Source organism: Andrena cerasifolii, chromosome 9, assembly GCF_050908995.1.
Source record: "Andrena cerasifolii isolate SP2316 chromosome 9, iyAndCera1_principal, whole genome shotgun sequence".
Classification (NCBI taxonomy): Eukaryota; Metazoa; Arthropoda; class Insecta; order Hymenoptera; family Andrenidae; genus Andrena; species Andrena cerasifolii.
The window spans coordinates 4,566,497-4,587,779 of record NC_135126.1 but is presented as its reverse complement, the minus strand read 5'-3'; the positions used below and the strand labels follow the sequence as shown (position 1 = coordinate 4,587,779).

Below are 21,283 nucleotides of genomic sequence, written 5' to 3'. Positions count from 1 at the left end.
ACGGTTAACGTATCGCTGTATGATTTATAGATCGCATTTACACGACACTACACGACGCGTGCGTGCTGTTCGATCGTGTATTAACGCCTCTCGTCCTTCTTTTTCGCCAGCCTTCATAGAACTAAAGCTCTGCGTGACCGGGATGATAAAGAACGTTTTAATAATTTTTCCTTACGTGTCGAACCCACCCGGGGATCTATCTGTTGCCGTTTCAACGTCGCGCGATTACGTACTTTGCAACAAACTCGCGAAGGGATCGCATGCTCGTTATTAGAGTGTCCTGCAAATATGAAACCGTGCGTCTGACGCGAAACTTCGTTTTTTGAAAACACCTCCGCTTCCTCTGCGATACGCGCTTCGAAGGGAAGGAACAGTTTACCCCCTAAAATCCGTACTGTTCACGAGTAATTAAGATATTTCCCTCGAAACCAATCGCCTAATCGCTTCACCAACTTTCACTGCATTTCTGCAGAATCATCCACTGAAACGGACAAAGAATTTTGAAGCATACAGTGTTCCCCAAACGAGACAAAATACGTCAGACACCACAACTCAGCAGAAAACCTTGTTAACGATATAAGCTATCCATTTCTACAAACAAATTGCACACAGATTGATATAGGGTAAATCCGGGGATGTCGGCGGGGGAGTTAAAAAAATAAATAATAAATAATTTTGCTCTCTGCTTTGTTATTTTTTTGTGAATAGTTATCTGGGCCATCTCTCCCAAAGACGAGAGCCATTTCTCCCGGTACCTCGGCAGAAGTGGTCGGATGTCATGAATTCAGTTTTCAACCCGATTTTCGGCAAATATTGTCTTAAAGCAAATATCGACCAGCTTTTCTGAATCGGCATAAAATTCTGAGCATATTAGGCTCATTCTGATAAAATAAATAATACCAGTGTTAGTTTTAATAGCCACTGTATTTTACGCGATACGGCTTAATGTGCACTTTGATCTGTAATATTTAATTTCCCTTATCATATTCCTGTCTCCCTTTCTCAGTCCTATCCCTGAAATTCACCGACTCCCATTTCCCACCCACTGTCGCACCGCGATCCACAGAGTCCCCGAATTCTGTTCTGTTTACAGAGACAAGTGGGATCGCCACTCGCCAGCCTTCCGACACCAGTGCCACGGACACATTCCGCCCACGCGGTACTGAACAATTTCTCAAAGTGTCCGCGGAGGAAAGGGCCGGTGGATCGATCGGTGGGCCCAGGCCGAATCCGCCTACTTGAACCGGTAACAGGCTCCACGCCCTGCCGTGTAGCGGCAATATTTAAACGTTCACAGGCCGACATGCGTGCACGTACACCGGGGCGGCGCGTGTGGACGTGCACGCGGGCCGAATCGACGGGACGGATAGAGTCCGTGTTTAAATAAACGCGGTGAAACCGTAGGCAGGCACTTTGCGTAACATGCCGACGGGTATAGGCCGATCACGCGCAGGTGCCTTTGGGCCGCTCCGAGCCGAGCATTAAATTCACCAGCAGGACACCATTGGATGCTGGCAAGGAAGCTTTTAATCGGCTAGCTTCCCATCTCCCCCGCGTTTACTTGCCGCGAATATTCGGCATCCTACCGATCGCAATCTGGGCGTCACAGCTCCTAGACTCTTTGGCGCTCCTAATGGCAGTATTAGCCTCTTCAAATTTATATCATCGCGATACCTAGGAGTCTCTACGAATCCAGGGGAAAAACGGGAGACAGTGCACGCAGGTTTCCAATGGCGCGGCCGAGAGCGAAATGCCTCGCGCCGAACGCCGCGGCGCGATTTACCTGCTGCGCTCCGAGGCTCACCTCCAGCAAACCGTACGATTCATATTTCATATTTCTCGCGTGAATCTATGAGTCATATCCGAGCGTACACATCTCCCGTACAACCCAGCGGGATCGAAGTAGGACGGCAAAAGGTTAACGGTTGTATCCGCGTGTAGAAGCTGCGGCGTGTCGATATGTACACGAATCGCGGGGCCTGAAACAATGGCCGGCATTCAAGGCTAATCGAAAATAATCGGGCCGAAGTGAGACGAGCGCCGTCCGCGCGGCTGGCACAATGGTTAATAACGAGCCGAAAGGTGAGATCGCGCTTAGGCTTGCGGTCGTTAGAAAGCCAGATGCGCGAAGTTTGTCCGGCAGCGAACCGTTCGTGACCACTTGCCGGGCGAAGGGGCAAGTTCCTAGGGTCGTTAGAGGGCCTGGTTAAATGCGCGTCGTAGATCTGGCGATCGTGTGATAACCGGGCTCTCCGAACGATGCATGGAATTTCGTGATAATGCCCGGCCGATCGAGCGTCGCGGCTTCTGCCTGCAGGCGTTCGCGTGGAACGGTTTCGACGGAGGCACGGGGGTAGAATATTTTGCATTCCTCGAACGGTGATCGCGTTTTTAACGGTGCATCCACGCCGGAATTCGGTTGACGTGTTTTACGACCGATCTGCGGCCATTCGACGCGAAAGTGTTCGAGTTTTGCTCGCTCCACTCCTTCTGATTTTATTCTCAGTGGATCTCTTTGATTCGAGTCGCTTTCCACTCATTTCTGTTCGACGATGAGGCGTGTGATTTAAGGGCACCTGCTCTGCCCTCCTTAGTTAAACTGTACTATCTAGCATTTTTTCATTTTTTGAGATATGTTGAAATACTTGATGTTTCGCGCGCCTTTTACCTTTTAATTAAAGGTAGAAAACTCTACGTGCTTCGTAAAGATTTATAAATAGTATAATGTATTTAACCTAGCTTCTTTCCAAATGGTTATAATATCCTGTCTAAAACAATTAATCAGTTGGTACGGTAATAATACATCACCTACCGGTACACCTATTACAAAAAATGATATTAGGCTGTTAGGGAATAGTGACAACATGTTTTAATTTGAATGAAGGAAAATAAGGACGGTACAAAGTAAATGATAAAACTTCAGTTTTCTCGGTTGTTTCAAAATGTTAGATAGGACATTTTAACTAAAGACAGCAGTACTGTTTAAGTTTTAAGTGAATGGTTTAGGAAATTTCTGTGATTCCTTGAAGCATGGTTAGATCGGTTACATAAATGCGAAGCTGCAAGTTGGTGTATAATTTAGTTGCATCGTGGGTAATGTTTGCCTCATTTTAATTATTTTTCGAGAAATCTGATTTTCTACTTGACTTGAACAATATTATTTTTACCGCGCACTAGTTATCGACAAATTCACCGTTGAATTTATATTTTAAGACGACTCTAGTATCGTCCACCTCGGAGTCTGATTACAGATGCACCAATTCTACTTGCCGCGTGAGAAGAAGCTCCGCATTAAGATTAATATCACCAGAAATATTAAACTGATAATAACAATATTTCCAACTTTAATCACGCTCCTCACTATTTACATTCACAAATACCTGTCAAACGCGTACGTACTTAAGTTTGACTGAAAAATTGGGGAAGATGACTGCAACTTTTTCCCACCCGTGCCATTTATCATCGGTGCGGTATAAAACATTAATATGTAACTACCAACTTCGTGCATTCCACAAATGAAAAATTCGCGCGCAAACCACGAGCACTCATGCCAAAATCGCAGTACATTGCGCCATCTGCGCCGAGCTTTGCGTCATCTTCCCCATTCCTTGCAGACATTCCTACATTCTTCACCCCTCAAAACACTGAGCACTGCCCTCAATGTTTACCGCACGTTGTTGAATACCTAAAGCTCGAACCACTGAATCCCTCAAGAAGCTACAAAACTCCCGAGACCTAGCCCCAACGAAATTAGGCGTACATTCTCCTCGAAGAACCGATTACCACCAGCGAGCCCTTAACGTTTCAAGCATGCACCCCCATTCGCTGGTAAACAACGAATGCTCTGCATTCCTGTAAACGACCGATTCTCCGCGGCGTTCCTTTCGTACCATTTGCATGCTTATTATTCGGACGCGTTGTCGGGCTACTCGTCGACTCTTTGACGGCTCGCCTGAGAGGTAATTTGGGACCAGAAAACTTAGTAATTACTATGTAAATCGACTACGGATTATTAAGGTCATAATGTATGCGTCTTATTTCGTGCTCGTTACCATGTACCACGGCTAAAGCAGGCGCGGCCGCCAAATTGTTTCCAACGCACCGCTGCAATTTTCAAGTTATCGAGGGGGTGGGGGAGGGGAGAGCCCACTCCGCGGCAACCATAATACACAGATGCCAAGATAAGGCACAGCGTTCATCGTGCCCGATTAACCGCGTACCGCTAATTCGACGCTGCTTGCCCGTTTCTTTCACGTCGCCCCAGTCACCTGTTCCAGGGTGACACGCTAATGTAGGCGCGATGCAAATTTCGGGACGCGTAGGTGCGAATTTTCAGCCACGTTAGCGGCACCAAATTAGCCCCCCCGTCCGCGCTTGTCGTGTCGGTCGTCCTCAAACTACAGTCGGTCACAGAAGTCTGCGGTGATGGAATGCGAATATGGAATAGACAGGACGAGTGTGCCTGTAGATAATTTTTTTTAGGTATTTAATTGTTGGTCCGTTGAAGTGCCAATTATTTTGGAAGAGAGGTTTGCAAGGAAGCGAGAATAAATTCAGACGCACAGCACCGAAAATATTAAATGCATGAATATATTAAATGTTCCTTTCAGGGTCCGAAAGAGTTCTGGAACTTTTCAATAGGTTCTATCTGAAATATGGACCGTGGAACTTTTTTTGAAATGTTCTCACATGTAAAAGTTCTAGTTGGAATGGAACTTATAAAATATAAAAATAAAAATTTCTCTATAACAGGAACAGATATTTTGTTCGTCAATATTAAAAGAGTTCTCTTAATCGATGTAACAAATACTGAATAATATTCAATGAATAGTACTATAACAATAATAAATAAATATTACAGATAAATTGTTTTTCTGAATTTGTTATTTATTTGTAATATTTACCTACGTAGCTAATTTCTACGCAGATATTGTAATAGATATTAAAGATATTAAAAATTGTATAGAATTTTTGTGTATATGGTTCGTGTAAGTTATAAAAAAATGTTATTTAAATATTACTCTTGACAAGTTCCCTTATCTGTTCAATACTTCTTATGAAACTATTAATTACTTATGCAATGATTTTCATACCTTTTATTAAATAAACACGAAGCATATGATATTATATTGTTAAATAAAACTATTACCTAATAGTTTAGTACTTTTCTTTATCTTATGAAACCCTTTTTAATAAATCTTCTAATAACTGTTTCCACGGAACTTTTATTATATAGGTCCCAAAATATCTGTTCCACGAGAACACTTTCAAAAGAAGTTCCTAAGTGTAACATTTCTTTCAATAAAAATTCCACAGGAACAGATATTTTCTTAAATGGAACATATAAGTCCCAACAGAATTTTTGTTGAAAATAAGAATTTCAGCACTTTTTCGATCCCTGACTCCTTTGTGACTGTCTGTACATACTTCTAGCAATTTTAACTTTACACTTGACATTTGCACGAGTGTGATGTAGTTCTCGTGAAGCTATTATCCATCGATGTTAATAATGAGATGTAGGAGATTTTGCGGTTGTTGTAATAACTGTGCGATGCCGGGAAAAAGAATTATGAAATCCATGTGACTCAGGTGTCGATACGGAACGAGAGAAAGATGAATAGTAAAATGCGTTACGAACAACTTGTGATTGATAAAAGATAGGGATTCCCTGATAAGGGAATGTGCAGTAATGTGCAAAGAGTAAGCAAATTGAGCAGTTTGCATTTTATTTCTGCCATTTAATTTCGAAGAAATTTACATGACTCGTATTAGTATTTGGAAAGTCCTGCTTTCGATATCACCACTATCTCGTTTTGTTCACTGGGCAGAGTTTCGCTTTGAGTTTAAAATTAAACTCTTACTGCCGCCCGATTTGCATGCATTTACTATTTGCATATCGATACTCGGGAGCGGAGAAGTAAAATACAGGGGAACGTTAACGCATCGTACGATTCGAGTTTAAATGTATTCGGGCCACGATTCCTACGATAAGCGAATGCTCCTGGTTGCGATCTTGTTCTTGCTCGTGAACCGAAGGTGTTACCGAAGGTCGTGTCGCGTTTAATAGTTGTAAAGTGCGCGGTGCACGATAAACGCCCGGCGAAATTAATGCGAAAGGTATCGTCGATCGTATCGGAAATTTAATGATCGAACACTGGATTCGATAGAGTGTTACGATAATTCGGTAATTGCTTCGGTTTAAAGTGTTCGAACCTGCAGGAAGCTTGCGCAAACTTGGAACAAAGTAGAGATTAGAACATACTGTATATATTGTCTTTCAATGCATGTTGCCTTTTAGTATGTAAAAGAGTTGCGTGTCTCATTTTTACAATGGGTGGGGTTCGGGAATTTGAGCAATCATCGTAATAAATTGTAGTTTTATGTGCAAAGTTATTGAAGTTCTGAAATATTCTGAATTATTTTGAGTTTAATGACTGAAGAGACAAGTAGATGATACGCAATAAATAAGACCAAATTTTGATGACCGACAACGATATTTTTTGCCAAATATATGCTCATGTATATATTAATTGAAACGTAAATGCCCAAGAAAAGGCATATAGAATCTGCTTAAAAATCATGAAAGAAGTAAATAAGACAGAGAAAACAATTTGAATACACGAAATATACATACAGCTTTAGAAAACTTATAACGGAGGGCTAATTTATTGCGATACATTTTTTGAACGATAAATTTCAAACAATACACCATCTTCTTTTAACCAATAATTGATTGTTTAATGTATTTAATATATTTAATGTATTTAATATATTTAATGTATTTAATACATTTAATATATTTAATATATTTAATATATTTAATATATTTCATATATTTAATATATTTCATATATTTAATATAATACCTCTATGTTTCAGATGATACACTTTAGATGAATTTCGTTTAACTTCTGGCGTGATCGATCGGTAAAGAATAGTGTATTTAAATATTTATTTCTATAAAAATATATCTGCTTAATATTATTATCTTCTTTGTTTCTCCCAATGATGAATCTTTTATTCAATTTAAATCCGATTGTTTGTACAAACAGTCGTTGTTAAAATTGGCGCAATTTTTGTATATCATTAATTTTGAAACCTAAATATAGCGCATTAATAAATTTACGACAGTTCTTTTTGTTCGTCTGCGCGCGCGCGTATACTTAGCGCACTTTTTTGTAGGGGATACTACATACCTAAGTAACAAGGAAACTGTTGTTAAGAACAACGCTTTAATTCCACTGAAATCCTTCCATGCACCAATGGGAGACCACATAAATAAATTCCGAATTGCCATCTAAAATCCAAATGAACACAGAGAAACACAGAGGCAGATACAAAACAATAACAAATCAAACCGCACGAACAAACCACCAACAAACAAACATCCCCTTGGAAGCATGCCTCGGAAAAGGAACGATTCAATTTTCACTCGCGCACGTGCTGCGATTTTGAAATTCATAGCACCGTCGGGAACAAACGCCCACTCTGAATGGGTGAACGCCAAGATCCGTCGGTGCGAGCAAGTGTTTCGCCATTCATAGCGCGCGATTCTAAGCTAGCCGCGCCGAAGCGACGAAATACGAGGCTCGAACCTGTTTCTAATCGAAACGGAACACCACCCCGTTCGCCTCCCTTATCTGCCGTTGTCAGCTTCCGCGGCCGGGAAGCGGAGTAGCGGATAAGGCGAAGGTAACAGAGGGACGGCGAGAGCCAGCGACTAGGCGAGCCCCGCGCCGTCGATTCTGATAATATACTAGCGGCTGAGTAAAACGGCTGTTACACGGATAAATTCGCCGGCCCCGGGGCCGTTTATTGAGTTCCTTCGAGGCAGCCCACTCGCGTATGTTTATGCGTTTACACGGTGCACGGCTGTAGCCAGCTTTAATCCAGATCTTTATTGCCCCCCACAAAGCCTGCCGTGGGACAGTACGAGTGCGCGGGGCGTGGAGCCTCGTTAAACGATCCAGTGAACATCCTCCAGTAAAGATACGCAAAAATACCAGGCAAAGCTCGTCGGCTTTCGTCCGCGGCGGAAGGATTTGCGAACAGCTAGCAAAGGCGAAGCTTTCTTTACGGGGGACTTGGCTTCCTCTGCCGGAGCCTTCCAGCTGCTGCTGGATCACTGTAAGGGAACTGAATTTATCGAGAGGATAGCTCGTACGCACCCCTCGGGAATCATTTGAATTGTGTATCCGCGGTTGAGTTTCTCCGTGAATCGATTGTCCTTTTATTAGGGTGTCGAATTACGGGAGAAATAAGTGGGAAATTGGGGTTGAAGTTTGATTATACGAAGCCTTGTTTCTGAGGGAAATCGGTTCCAGGGTTTGTATAAATTACAGTAGCCTAGGGTGTTTCGGTGAGACTGTCACTTTCGGTAACGAATTCTGTGTGTCATGCTAGTCTTTAGAATTCTCCGTACTGTTTACATAATTTACCGATTAACCAGTCAACTGAGCAAAATGAGTGAGCTAGTCGCGGAAATTGAATAGTTACACTTGAGCAATAGTAGGCGGAATTAGTTAATTCGTTTCTAATCATTTTGAAATGTACAGGGGTTGTTTCTGGGCGAAGTTAGAGATTAACCAGTTGATAATATTCTTCTGTAGCTTGAAGAAACGAAGCACAGAATTTGGAAGGGTTCTAAGATACTTGGGCAGCCTCGAAAATTTCGAGGCTCCTCGAGGACTTGCAATATTCGGGATATTGGAACGCGGCGATTATCGAGTCCATTAACAAGTCGTTTTGTCACCTATGCGTTTATTATTAGTATAAAATGAGGAATAAAAATCTCCTCATTTCCGACAAATTGGACGTCAGCTCGGAGGATGGTTACGGCACCTGTAATCTTCATAATCGCTCGTAATTTACACGCCAACGAACGATCGCTCAGCACAATTTGCGTACGATCCACGGGAATAGTTTAACGCGGTTGCCTTCGACTTCATTGTTGCGATATTCCTACAGGGAGAACGCGTAAACTACCTCAGCGAAAGATCTTTTAATGACTCAATTCTCTATTTGCAGCTCAATAACATAGCAGCATAAAACGTTCATCAAGCTGAATTAAATTTTCTGCCTTCAGAAAATTCCTCGTCAAATTAAAAATATCCTTGCGGTATGTAAATTCTGCCGAGACGTTAACTCTCAGCTCACGTACCCCAGGATCACCTGTGTCCGTTCTAAGGACATGCTTCTGGGACGTGAAACGCCCATGAACCAAGTCCCAGAGCCCCGAGGGAATTTTCATAGTTTTATATCTCAAAAATTCACTGTTCTTCTTCCACGAACATCAATGCAGCTCAAACCCTGTTAGTGTAATTTAGTTTCTTACGATCGCCAAATTCAAAATTCTCTTTCTCTCGGGACGATTATTCGCGACAACATAAAGGAACCCACCCAAAATTACCGTTTCACGGTTTAATGAAAGGATGTTTGGAAAGTATGTACCTACGCGTTGCTCCTCGTGTTTAAGGCACTTCGTTCTGCAACAATGTACAGCAGCAACGAGGATTGCCGAGGAGTAAAAAAACAGGCGGAAGCGTGCAAGTTCTCTGATCGATGATTACTTAGCCAAACGTTACGGTAAAACGATACCCAGTCCATCTCGATAGCCCGGAAATCGTGCACGCATCGAGTGGATTATTATTCACCAGGAATTTTAACTGCTACCTTCGGGAGCCACCAAACAATATATCAGCCCCCGTTGGCTGGCGCATATGAGCATGCCTATCATTATCTAAGATGCCACGCGCTTGATTTATATCTACCCCGTCGACTACTGTGCTTCACAGTTGGAATCTTCCTCGCGAAAATCTGTTATCCTAGATGAGAAAAACGACCAGGTCGATCGTTGCTGAAACCGTATGCGTGTCCACCGTCTTAAACGGTGATAAATCGCAGACCCGAGAGTTCAGGCTTGGTAGCAGCTGAACACTTTCCTGGACGCTTCGTGGGCACAGGAGCGAAGAGGAGTAGAAGGAGAAGCCGAAGTCGCGGCGGAAGATAGCGTTGGGTACGTGGAAGGTTAATGAATCTAGAAAGGATTGTAGAAACTACTACTTAGAATCCAAGTACTCGGAATCAGTTTGTACCCCTACTACGAGCTGTTGATCATAAAACCTTGCGATCTTTCAACAAGAGTCTCCGCTACGCAGCATCGTTTTAGGACGGACGGTGCGGGTAACTGCGAACGGCGCACCGAGTCAACCGGCGTTTGACGTACGAGCCTGTACAGCACGTGATCCCCCCTGACAGGAACACAGCTTTCTTAGGGAAACATAATTAAAACTAATCAGCCGCGTATCTACTCTGAGCCGAGAAGATCGAGCGATGAGACGGTCAGGAATGGAAAGCACGTGTTTCCACCTAAGTACTTACTTGTACTTGGATGCCGCGTGAAAGGCACGTTACGCTCACCTTTAACCGTTCGTGTAACTTTATAACGGCGATTACCGAGCAGTGCTAAGGCTGTCAGCCAGGCAACTCCTCGATGATCAAACCTCGGGTTTACAGGCCCCTAAACATCGGGACGTTGCTCTTAGAAATCCACCGAAAACTCTTAAAGCTGATAACAAGCTGGTCGATGGATTCGAATCGGCGCGCGGAAGAACAGTGATACGGACGAATATAAAAGCGGAGGCGCGTCTGATGTTGAGAATTTACGACGTTGCACGGGATGCATCAACATCGCGCCATGATGCGCCACGTAGATCGAACCTCTCGAACCCTTCGCCTTATCGTACGAACGTGGATCCTTAAAACGTTCCCGGATTTTACGTCCCGTAAACTGCTTCGATTACTTACGCTTAGTCGTGCGTTTGCCTTTGGCCGTGACGTTTTATTGCGATGCGCGGGATGATTTGAAAGAAGGATCGAAGAATTTGGATATATAGTATTGGCAAAGATGAGTGGAGGCTGATGGTTCCCGCCGTAACGTTGGGTGCCATTTAATTTTATGTTAACGAGGAAATCACTTGTATCTAGAAAAGCTCTAAAGTAGTTTTGATTCTTCCAGTATTGCAGGGTACTTACAGTTAATGCTAGCAAACTACCCCCGCGCCTCGCTTCGGACCTAACATAAGAGATATTAAGGACTCCGTGAAAACACATTTCATTCATTTTCACCACCCCCTAGGGGTTGATTAGGGCAAAATCCTGAAATTGGTTTTTAGGCATTTATGTGGGTAACCTTTGTAAGTGAAGACCAAGCTAATAGCTAATCGGACCTAAGAAATAATAAGGAATCCGAGAAAACATATTACACCCCTTTTTACCCTCTTCTCAAAAGGAGTATACTCTCAGAATTTCATGTTTCTAGGGTCAGCGGTTTTCGCTGGACGGGGATGAGTCAGTGACACAACGATTATATAAGTAAATAGTTGGCTAGGCCGGTTCTAGCCCAAATTTGAGTTTTGAGGGAGGGGAAAATCCAACTTTATATTTGTAAATTTTCGAAATTATCTGTCAAACATCTATCGTACAACATCTGTTCAATACACGTTCAGAGTGGTACGATAGACGTTTGATAGATAATTTCGAAAATTTTCAAATCTAAATTTGGATTTCCCCCTCCCTCAAAACTCAAATTTGGGCTAGAACCGGCCTAGCTATACTACTTAAGTATGCACAGATAAATCTTCATCTACACTTCCAAAATGCATACAGAATAAAAAAATGATTTCATTTCTCATAGAAAAGAAAACACATAAGCTGTCTTCTGCGGTGCAAAGATTATTCTTTCCATTAAGACATTAAACTTCGAGCACGCGATGTATCCTCCGCTGTTGCATGAAATCGAGGTTCGCGTATGCAGACAGCAAACGGTAAATTCGAAGATATAATTGTGTGCAAAGAATTCTAGCTAAGAGCGGTCGCGGATAAATTTTACGCGCGCGTCGACTGGAAATACGGCTAAATGGAATCCCCGGTGCTATTCCATGGATCCTGGAACTTGCATCGGGGTAGGCATGTCCCAGCAGTCTGCCGTGCACATCGAACGCGACATCGACACATCTTGCAATTGTGTGTAAATAAATCGCCAGTAACCTTACGCTACAATCCTCGACATCGGACGATATTCACCTATTACCTATTCCGGTGTTTCCACGAAGGCCTTTCTCCATTCTGAATGAGTAGACCTTACACGAAGAAATTCTTTACAGCCAATACAGGGGCATTAACATTCTATAGTAGGAATTTTCTGCATATTGTTGGAAAATAGCTTTGCGAAGCTCGTACTTGAACGCGAAATAAAAAGTAATTTACGAGTGAAAAATGTTTCTCGCATAATTGATATTCCGTTTGCATCTTGAGCAATATTATGCACAGACTTCACTAGGGAATTCCAATTGTACGTAAAAAAATAAAAAATTAATTCATCTTCATTTAACATCGTCGGCTGACATTACCCACCCCTTATGCTACAAACAACCACCTTAAGAATACAATTGCCTTCGCCATGAAAAACGTTACACCAACCAAAAGTCCCCCCCTCGAGCTGGCGTTCGATTGAGCCAAGCTCCGTCCCACCCACAGTTCACCGAACATTCCATCAGCTGCGCTGAAACTCGCTTGGAGCCGCTCGGCTCGCCCGGCGACCATCGTGGAACAAAACGAAGCGAAGGCATCAGCGAGAGGCGACTTTTCCACGCGGGACGTGTATCAGCAGGAAACGCGGTTAATGGAATCCCTGATGGTGTTCGACGGATCGTGGAGATCGGCGTATCGAGGCAGGCATCCGCGACTCGCGGCCAGCAGGAGATGCAGGGATAGCGCGTCGCCGCGTCTCAGGATCGCGCGTAGATTTTTCCTGGAACCCGTTCCGTGACCTCGTGCACGGGCTCTCGTATCCTACGACAATCCTGCCTACGCTGCCCGCCTGCCGTAGTGTCCCCGTTTTCCCGGCCGACCTGACGATCGTAAAAGCCGAGCGCGAGAGGAGGAGCACCCGGACGAGCGCGTATCGCGAGCGGGAACGCGCGCGCCCGCGGAAGTCTCTCGCGGCAATTAGGCCGTTCGTAACAGCGAGTGGCTATCGTCCGGCCGCGATCAAGATAATATGAATTCTCGATCATCGTTTCGGGGCGACGCGCCGCGCTCGATCCCGCGGCTGATTAAGTAGTCGCGTCACCGCTGTATTCCGCGGAGCTACGCCAGGATCCACAGCCAGCCACGTCTGCAGGGGATCGATCGAGGCCGCGGCTCGGATAATATTCGACTCGGCCGATCGGGAGCCGGGTTAAGCAGTTTCGAGAGGATCGACGACTTTACGAGCGGCGTGAAATTCGCGTGGGAAAGTTACGCCGCTGTGGAGTGGCAGCCTGTAGGTAAAAATGGAATTTTAGAGGAGCCGAGATTTACTGCCCTGTCTCGCTCGATGACCGTCCCTTCGGTTGTCGTGGGGTGGAAATAGTCGTTGGTTGGAAAGGGGATCTAATAAACGAGAGGAAATTATTCTTTACTTTTCCTGGGTGGTGTTGTTTTGCGGGGAGCGAAGCACTACATTCCCCCGCCAGGGGATTAATAGCTTTAAATGAAACGAGTATTTTATGTATTAATTTACTCATAGTGTGGTTTGTTTAAGCTGCTTGATTTTTAAATAACTATATCCTTATGCGTCCAGCAATGGGGTCATTTGCCTCGTTTAATGGATACTTGAGAGGAAGGTTCGTATTGGTTTTATGACAGCCACAGTAGGGTCACAACCTGGCAACAACGATAGCTTTGATAGCGGATCTAAGTTATGACTGAAGAGCATCATTTGAATATGTAAGAATTGCAGAATTTACGGATATTTCATAGTCGCTCGCAGACTGGGACACGATTTATCCAGGATTCAGAGTTTGAACTTTGGATGGACCCCTGACGAATTGCGAAGCGAAGTAAGAGCCGCGTGGAATCGATAAAGGATCACGACTACCCTCCATAATTCGACAGTGAGCGCGGTGAAAACGAGATTTCGAAATACGGAGATCGCTATCGGCGTGACGATCGCGGCTGGTTCGTATTGACGGAGTTAACGGAAAGGCGCAAACTAAATAAGGTGGCTCGAAGCTTCCTGGACCGTAAAGATGACGCGCTAATAGCTACGTTTTATTATAGCCCTGAATCCAAGCACCTGATTTGTTGTCGTGTGTCAGAGTTGAATACCTACGTTCAGGACAGCGAAACAGGTATAACCGTGCGTAGGCGGACACTTCGACCGACAGCTGCTCTTTCACTCGCCACGTGAGAATTTAGTTTCTACGCAATGTAGTTTGAGACCCGTCCTACCAACAGGGTTATGGAGTACGCTTTAAAAGAGGATAAATGTCACCGAAACGCTGGGCACAGTGGTGTCTTCTCGAGTTTCGTGACGGCTATTCGACACATATTCGACTTTCGCACCATTCGAATGGGAATAATGGATGCCTCGGTCGTGTTACCTTGGCCCCAGCTTCGTTGTTCCACAGGGCACGTTAGCAAATCTTTGACAATTTAAATAGAATTCGAAAGCGTGTCTACGTGAAAATTATAATCACCAATAAGGTAGATTTATGCTTATCCACCTTGATGAATATCTTTTGATACCGTGATTATTCCAGGTGTTGCTAAGAACTTCCAGTGAAGTCTTCAATTTCCACTGCTTACATTATGTTTCAAATTTTAACCATAAAATTTCATAATGTAATTCAATTTTCAAGAAGTACTCCATTCTTAACTGCTACGTAAAAGTTACTCAAAACAATAAACTCAGCGTACTCATTCAGCACCTAATAACATCCCTCAATTTCTCCGGTATTATACCATAATAATGGCATTCCATACCAAATAGATTATTATTAAATTGTAACATGGGATAGTCCACGGCAAATCAAGGGGGGTTTAAGTCATCATTTCTCTGGTTTCAAAATGATTAAACAACAAAATCTTTTCCAAGGTAGAGAAGCGACAACTTACGTCATCCCTGTCGTCGTGAAGATCGTCTTCGGCGCCCTCCTCGAGGACGAAACCCACGTCGTTGTTGTTCCTCGTCAGTGAGGGCAGCTTCCTGGGTGTCAGCTCCTCGCCGTCCGTGTCTCTCTTGCGCTTGCCGTCCCTGTGCTCGTTCAGCGTGGTCTCGTGCTCGTCCAACATGTCGGTGACCATCAGTTCCGACTCGACGCTCGTCGGGGACACGACTTCGTCCAGCGGTGACATCGTCGCCCTGTCGGCTTCACCAGCTTCGAGCACGGACATGGTGAGCCACTTTTGCCGGCAAAGCCTCTGGCTCCTCCTTGGTCACGATCACCAGAATTCGCGGACGATCGAATCTCGTCGTCGACGGGACACCGTGCGCCCACTGCCCAGAGGTGGCGACCAGACACCTCCACTGTTCGAGTGAGTACGGATCCAGGTTCATAGAGCCTTCCTTTCGTTTCGTATCACCAGCGACAGTCTTCTCAGACAATCCACTACCGCGGGTGAACGTGTACGCCTGTCGGGTAAATCCTCCTACTTTTCTTTTTAAAATTCCCAAGTACCGTTCCTATTAATCACTTTCTCCTCAAGCTTCTCCGCATTCTCGATGAGCACAATATCACTGCTGAGTTGTATACGTTCGTTAAGGGATTTCGGTCATCAGCGTACCACTTATTTCCGTGACGAAATCAAAGGATCATCGAGTACACATGGACAGTTCCAAGATAATGGACTCTCGCTTTCGATAACGGTCCCGTCCACCGCTAAACAGTGCCACAGAAACACCTCAAATTTCCCAAACGAACGTCTCCCTTGCAGCCCTCAGACCCAGTCGACCTAAGGAACGTCAAAGGACCGTTCGGGAAAATTTTAATCGTAGTGATCTCTCAAGTCATCGACTCGATCCTACGGAGCCGATGCTTTCAGGTTGGTCGGGCAGATTCGCTTCAACAAGTTGTTTAACAGCTGCCACCAAGCGCGATGCGAGTACCATGGCACGAGTGCACGCCGAGGATGTACTTTTCCAGTCTAGTATTATGCAATTATGAAGATTCGAACGTCACACGAGTATTTACGCAGACATCAGTTTGCGCTCTGAGTGGCTTTCGCCCATGCCTTCGAACTCGAATATTCTCGAGGCACTCGTGTGTCGAGTACCTTCGAAGCAGTGTATTCTCGCTCATCAAACAATTGATTTTCAGCAGCCTGGGAAACCAGCACCGTCCACGCGCAGCTTCGAAACAAGACGTAAAACGATCCCGCGGCTGGCGCTCTGCGGGCGTTGAAGTCTCCGAGTCTCCAGCGGCTCCGTTGTCCGATGACGCAGGAGGCCTGAATTCTTCCTGGGCGATCGATTTGATAACACAAGCTCTCCGCGCGTAATTAAATCCCACCGAATTACACAGATCGCGAAAATTCACGCTGAACGACGCGATCAACGGGATCTCGCCGTGTCACGTTATTTAAATCAATCTCCTCGATGCTCGACAAATTACACCGACCGTTGCTATCGATACTATCCATAATCGTTCGCGGTGCAGGCATAGAAATGCAGTTTCCGCACTGGGGCAATGTTTGTTGTCTACACTGCGAACATCAGCGCGAGCACACTCGAGATCGATGCAGAAGTAATCTTGCGTTATCGCTGAGCTTTTTACGTCAGAAGCGAATCAGCTCGCGAGATCTGAACGCGTTCTGAAAACGAGGCAAAAAGTCAGGCAGTCGCGAACAGTCACGTGGCGAGCTCGTTTGTACGTTCCTTGCCGGCTACCATTCTCACATTCAGCTTAAGCGCTTGACTTGGCCCGATTTCACCGTGGAATCGAGTCCCGCACGGCTACCGGTAACGAGATCGCACCGATCGGTTCGCGTACACTTCCTGCCTGCATGACGACTCGTGGTACTGTTGCTGCCAAGGCCTGTGTACGCGGCGGTCCGCGTTCGTTCATTCTACCTTGCGTTTGAATAATCAAGAACGAGGATTCCCCTCATCTCGCCTATTAAAAGCATCCTTGGTACTTTCCCTGTTGGCGATTCAATGCATCCCGCAAGTTATCCATCAAACTTCCAAACTGTCACTACCGTTTTCCTCTCGATGGTCGATCCCCTGTCCTCCGTCACGATGCACATTCACCGTCTCCCATTCATTCATACACCCCGCTGGATGATTACCTATCCTCTCTCAGGCTCCTCGTTAGTAGCTCCAGCTCTCCTCTCGTTTCTATCGTTCCCAGTCACCGCTAGGATTCCTTCTCTCGCCAGCCACGCCGCAGCACACAGTTACGCCTCCCGACACCCAGCACGGAACGTCTCCGGACGGAAATCTGATCAGCTGGCCCGTGGTTACGTAACAGGCCGCGATCAGCGTCCGCGCTGAGACGTCCCCGGGCGAGAACGTCGAACGGCACCGGAACTACTTGCCCCTGGGGGCCCTTCCGACGGATGTTGACGTTCCACACAACCGAAGATCCCCCGCGGTCGATCCCAGTCACGTGGCCCGGCCGTGGTGTCGCGCGTGCGGGCGGAGGGGAAGGTCGAGGCAAGGTCGTGCGGCTGGGACAGGTGGGGAACACGGCAGGGCACCACTGGAGCGCGTCCGTTTCGGAAAAGCCAGCACGGGAAAAGCTGCTCCAAGGCACGTAGAAGCGCAGGTATTGGTCGAAGGTCGGCGAGGACCGATCGTGCGACACCGCGTTGCCGCGCGCGCCTCTCGAGAATGGCCTAGAGGCGAAAAGAGGAAAGGATCTCCACGAGTGGCGCCGCCCGCGGCAGGAGGGGGCAAATCTCTCCTGCGTGGAGAGCAAGTGTTGGGGCCAGCGCGATATGCCCGCTGGACCACCACCACCACTGCCATCCTCTCGACCACCACCACGGCCATCATCGGCCACCACCACCGGCGCTACCACGGCCGATGGCATCGCTGGTATCACCATCGCCGCAACTTCGTCCACCTTCACGAGCACCGTCGCCGATACCAGCTGTCCTCTCCACTGTCCCTTTCCCTCCTAACCGCTTCCTCAGATATAACCTCTTCCTCTCTGACGACTGTCCACTCCAAGGCCCCCCTTCTCCTCGCGGCTGGTATAACGTCGTCTCTGTTCGACCACTGCCCGCAGACTGGACCGTTTTGCCCCCTCCTTGTCCCGGCATCGAGATGCTGTCTCACTGTATTGTTCGATACGTGTCCATGATACTTGGCTAGGAGGAACAAGAGGAACTACGATTCACTACCCCACTGGTGCAGGCGCGGGCCATCTTTCTTCTCCTTTTTTTCTCGTCAGTTAGGGGTGCCATTCTCGGTCATCCTGGTTCAGGAGTAAAGGACCTTTTGTTGCGCCTCTTCTTGGCGATCTCGGTACCCCCCTCTCCAGGGGTACATCTTCAAGTGGAAGTAAATGTAACTTGAGGGTAGGAACTGCTTGTGCAAATCGACATCATTCCTTTTGGCGTATGGGTTTCAACGTTGGACGTGGAGTGTGCTTGCCATTAGTAAACTGTGGACTATTGGGTTTCCAATTGGAAACATCCAACATTCTCCCACAGACTCTTCTATTCGCTACGATTTTCCCAGTTCCCGTGTTATCACGATCGCAGGCGATCAGATTGTCACTTCAGCGACATCATCGCCTGTTATAGGCGTTCGCGTCAATCGCTAGCTCCTCGGGTTGCGTGTGGACGGTTTACGCGAGCGCATAGGCATGACGGTAGGCATCGACACCTCGATCGTCAGCTTGAAGCGCATGCAACGACGTAGGATCGACGGTGTTCTCTCACCGTTAGCGACGATTCGATCGACTGGATAGATCGTGCTGGACCGGTCTCCCATTCTCTCTTCCTCGCCCACCCTCGCGTCCTCTATCCGCTTCCATGGATACCTTCGTTTAATGGCTACTCTTCCAATTAGCATCCTGCAAGTAGAGCTACCCATACGAGTTTAAACTCAGCTTTAGTTGGGATCGCAGAGTGTCTTCCACGTAGACTGCGTGAACCAAGCAAAAGGCGAGGCGACTTTGCTTTTTCCTTTGCAACCCTCTGATTTTACACAGTTTCGTTTTGTGCGTGTAACAATTTCCAAGCTAGCTTGATGGAAATTGGCAGATAATCTTCAAGAAGAATTGAGTAGCTACTTGCTCTTCCAAATTCTCTCGTAAAGGGAGGACCATAAGTACAAACGTGTTTTTTTTTAATAATATGGTTTAAGAAGTAGGTAGGTATAGGTGAATTGATCAAGAACCACTTAAAGTCTGCAATTTAATATCTCATGTATTTTTGTGCGTTGCATGAGAGGGAGGCGGTTAAAGATAAAAATTTATCGGTTCAGGACTTCTACTATCTGGCGGTGGGACATGACTTGGAACTAATTAAACCCCGACTTTCACATCATCCTTGTCGCAGTCAGGATCGCGGTATCGCCAACATTCGATACTTTTATGAATAACGTGTGCAGGGTGAGAAAAAATGCCGGCATCCTGTGACAAGATCGTATACAGAGGAACATTCCTCCATACGTTAACCCAAATATGAGCAACGGCGAACGCGAAATAAGTCGCTCATTAAGAAGGAATGTTTTGCTGGAACGGTTCGCGGCGGTATATAATTTAAGCTGCAATAAACTCGCTTAGAACGCACACTGTTGCGTTGCTTCATGTTCATAGCTGTAGCCGCGATTAATATTCGCGCAAAAACTAACAAACGAAACGGCCGGTAAACGTTTCAACCGGGGATTTATGGTAGAATAATTGATCTGTAATCGATAGGTAGATTATATGTCATTCGAAAAGATTACATCTGTACATGGCTCGAGCCTCTTTAAAAGGATTCGCGCGAAAACGTGTGAGAATAATTATTTCTAAACATTCCACTAAAAATTGATAATTTTTTTATATATTAACCCCCACCACAAATGCTATTTCTTTTGTTGCAAATCATCAAGGGTTAATAGACTAATGCTGATATTGTATTAAAATTCTGTACGCTCTTCTAACTATTTGCCACGTCTGCCAATCTGCCTACCTTAAGCTGTTTCATTTTAATTACAGCATCGCGAAACAATAGGCGTTTCCGTGGAACGGTGTTTTCGTTATCGCAGCGATCGATATCAGCTTTCAACGAGTAAAAATATTCGGGTCAGATGAATAGCAACTGGCAACAGCGGACCTTGGATCTGAAGCTTCCAAAGGAGGCTGGTCCCTCCGGCATACCAAGACAGATCACCTCTTTTTTCCCCTTCCTCCCTCCACTTTACGCGCACCTGTCCAGCCTGGACGGATGGTATTCTGATCTCGCTTCCTACAAAGTCAACTGCCGTTCTTTTTTCTCAAATCGAACGCCTAAGAGTCTAAGCGAATCTACTGCATCCAATAGTGGCCTCGATAAACGTTTTCCCCAGCAATTTTTTCTTACCCTTTATTTCTACAAAATTCCGATAAAAATCAAATTATCGGTATTTTATTCTCTAAAAAGTTGAAAAGTTCCAGTTACCGTAGATGGTAACTGGAACTTTTGGTTGAATTAGCAGTGACTTCCCCCTTGTACTAGGCAGTAGGTAGCTACTATTCAGTATTTCTAATATTTCATCGTACTGTTCATTATTTCTAATATTTTAATAACTCCGCGTGTAATCAAGTTGCAACAAATTTTTGTAGCAATTTTGTTCCAAGTCGTCATCCAACTGTAGCCGGGTATAAAGTATCTCCAGTATTTTGCGAATCGACAATAATAATTCTGTTGAAAAAGAACCTGGCGGAACGGCATCGTGAAGGATTTTTGGGGCGAGAGAAGCGTTCGCGTGCGTAATTATGAGATCACTGCCGAAAACAGCGCGGATCCGTGACCAATAGAAAAGAAAGAGGAGCAGAATGAGCAAAAAGGAAAAATGGTTAACGAACTGGTTCGACGCATTCCCGTGACAAGATACAAGGGGAGATACGTCACGCGTGTTACAAGAACGCTGCTCGATGTCGTGACGTAAGAGAGAGAATTTCGAGAACGAACGACGCCCGTTTGAGAGTTCTATGAAAGTGGAACGCCGCGCGTTCGTGATTTACTATCAGTTGTTGTCCGAATAAAAATGGACGTAGAATGAATCGAGGCCTGTAAAGGAGGTAGACGTAAATTGCATGGCGCGCAAGTATTTGAGAAATGCAAACGAGAGTATACAGGTGGAATTTAAAAATTCAAAGCCAGTGAAATAGTTCCTTATTCACCTATCTGACATTTTATTGTGCCTTAAAAGATTGAAAGTTATTTCTTGGGCGGATAAGGTGGGATTTGTAGTTTCAGTGAAATGTGGCTAATTGGGCAGACAAGATGCTGAAAGCTTAGATAAGAGGCAGGTTGAGGC

The 21,283-nt window shown here is 45.4% G+C and overlaps 1 protein-coding gene across 6 annotated transcripts in view; it reads right to left on the bottom strand.

Annotated features, from left to right (window-relative positions):
* The window catches only part of Tfap-2 (transcription factor AP-2), a 225,496-nt gene that overhangs the window by 95,831 nt on the left and 108,382 nt on the right, over positions 1 to 21,283 (bottom strand). For 3 of the 6 annotated variants that reach the window (XM_076820671.1, XM_076820672.1, XM_076820673.1), the window contains exon 1: positions 14,941 to 17,833. The exons of the other annotated variants lie outside the window; for them this stretch is intronic. In XM_076820671.1, coding sequence (XP_076676786.1) covers positions 14,941 to 15,219 — 279 coding nt within the window. In that variant the 5' untranslated portion in view covers positions 15,220 to 17,833. Of the gene's footprint in view, positions 1 to 14,940; positions 17,834 to 21,283 lie in introns of those variants that run through there. 6 annotated transcript variants of the gene reach the window in all.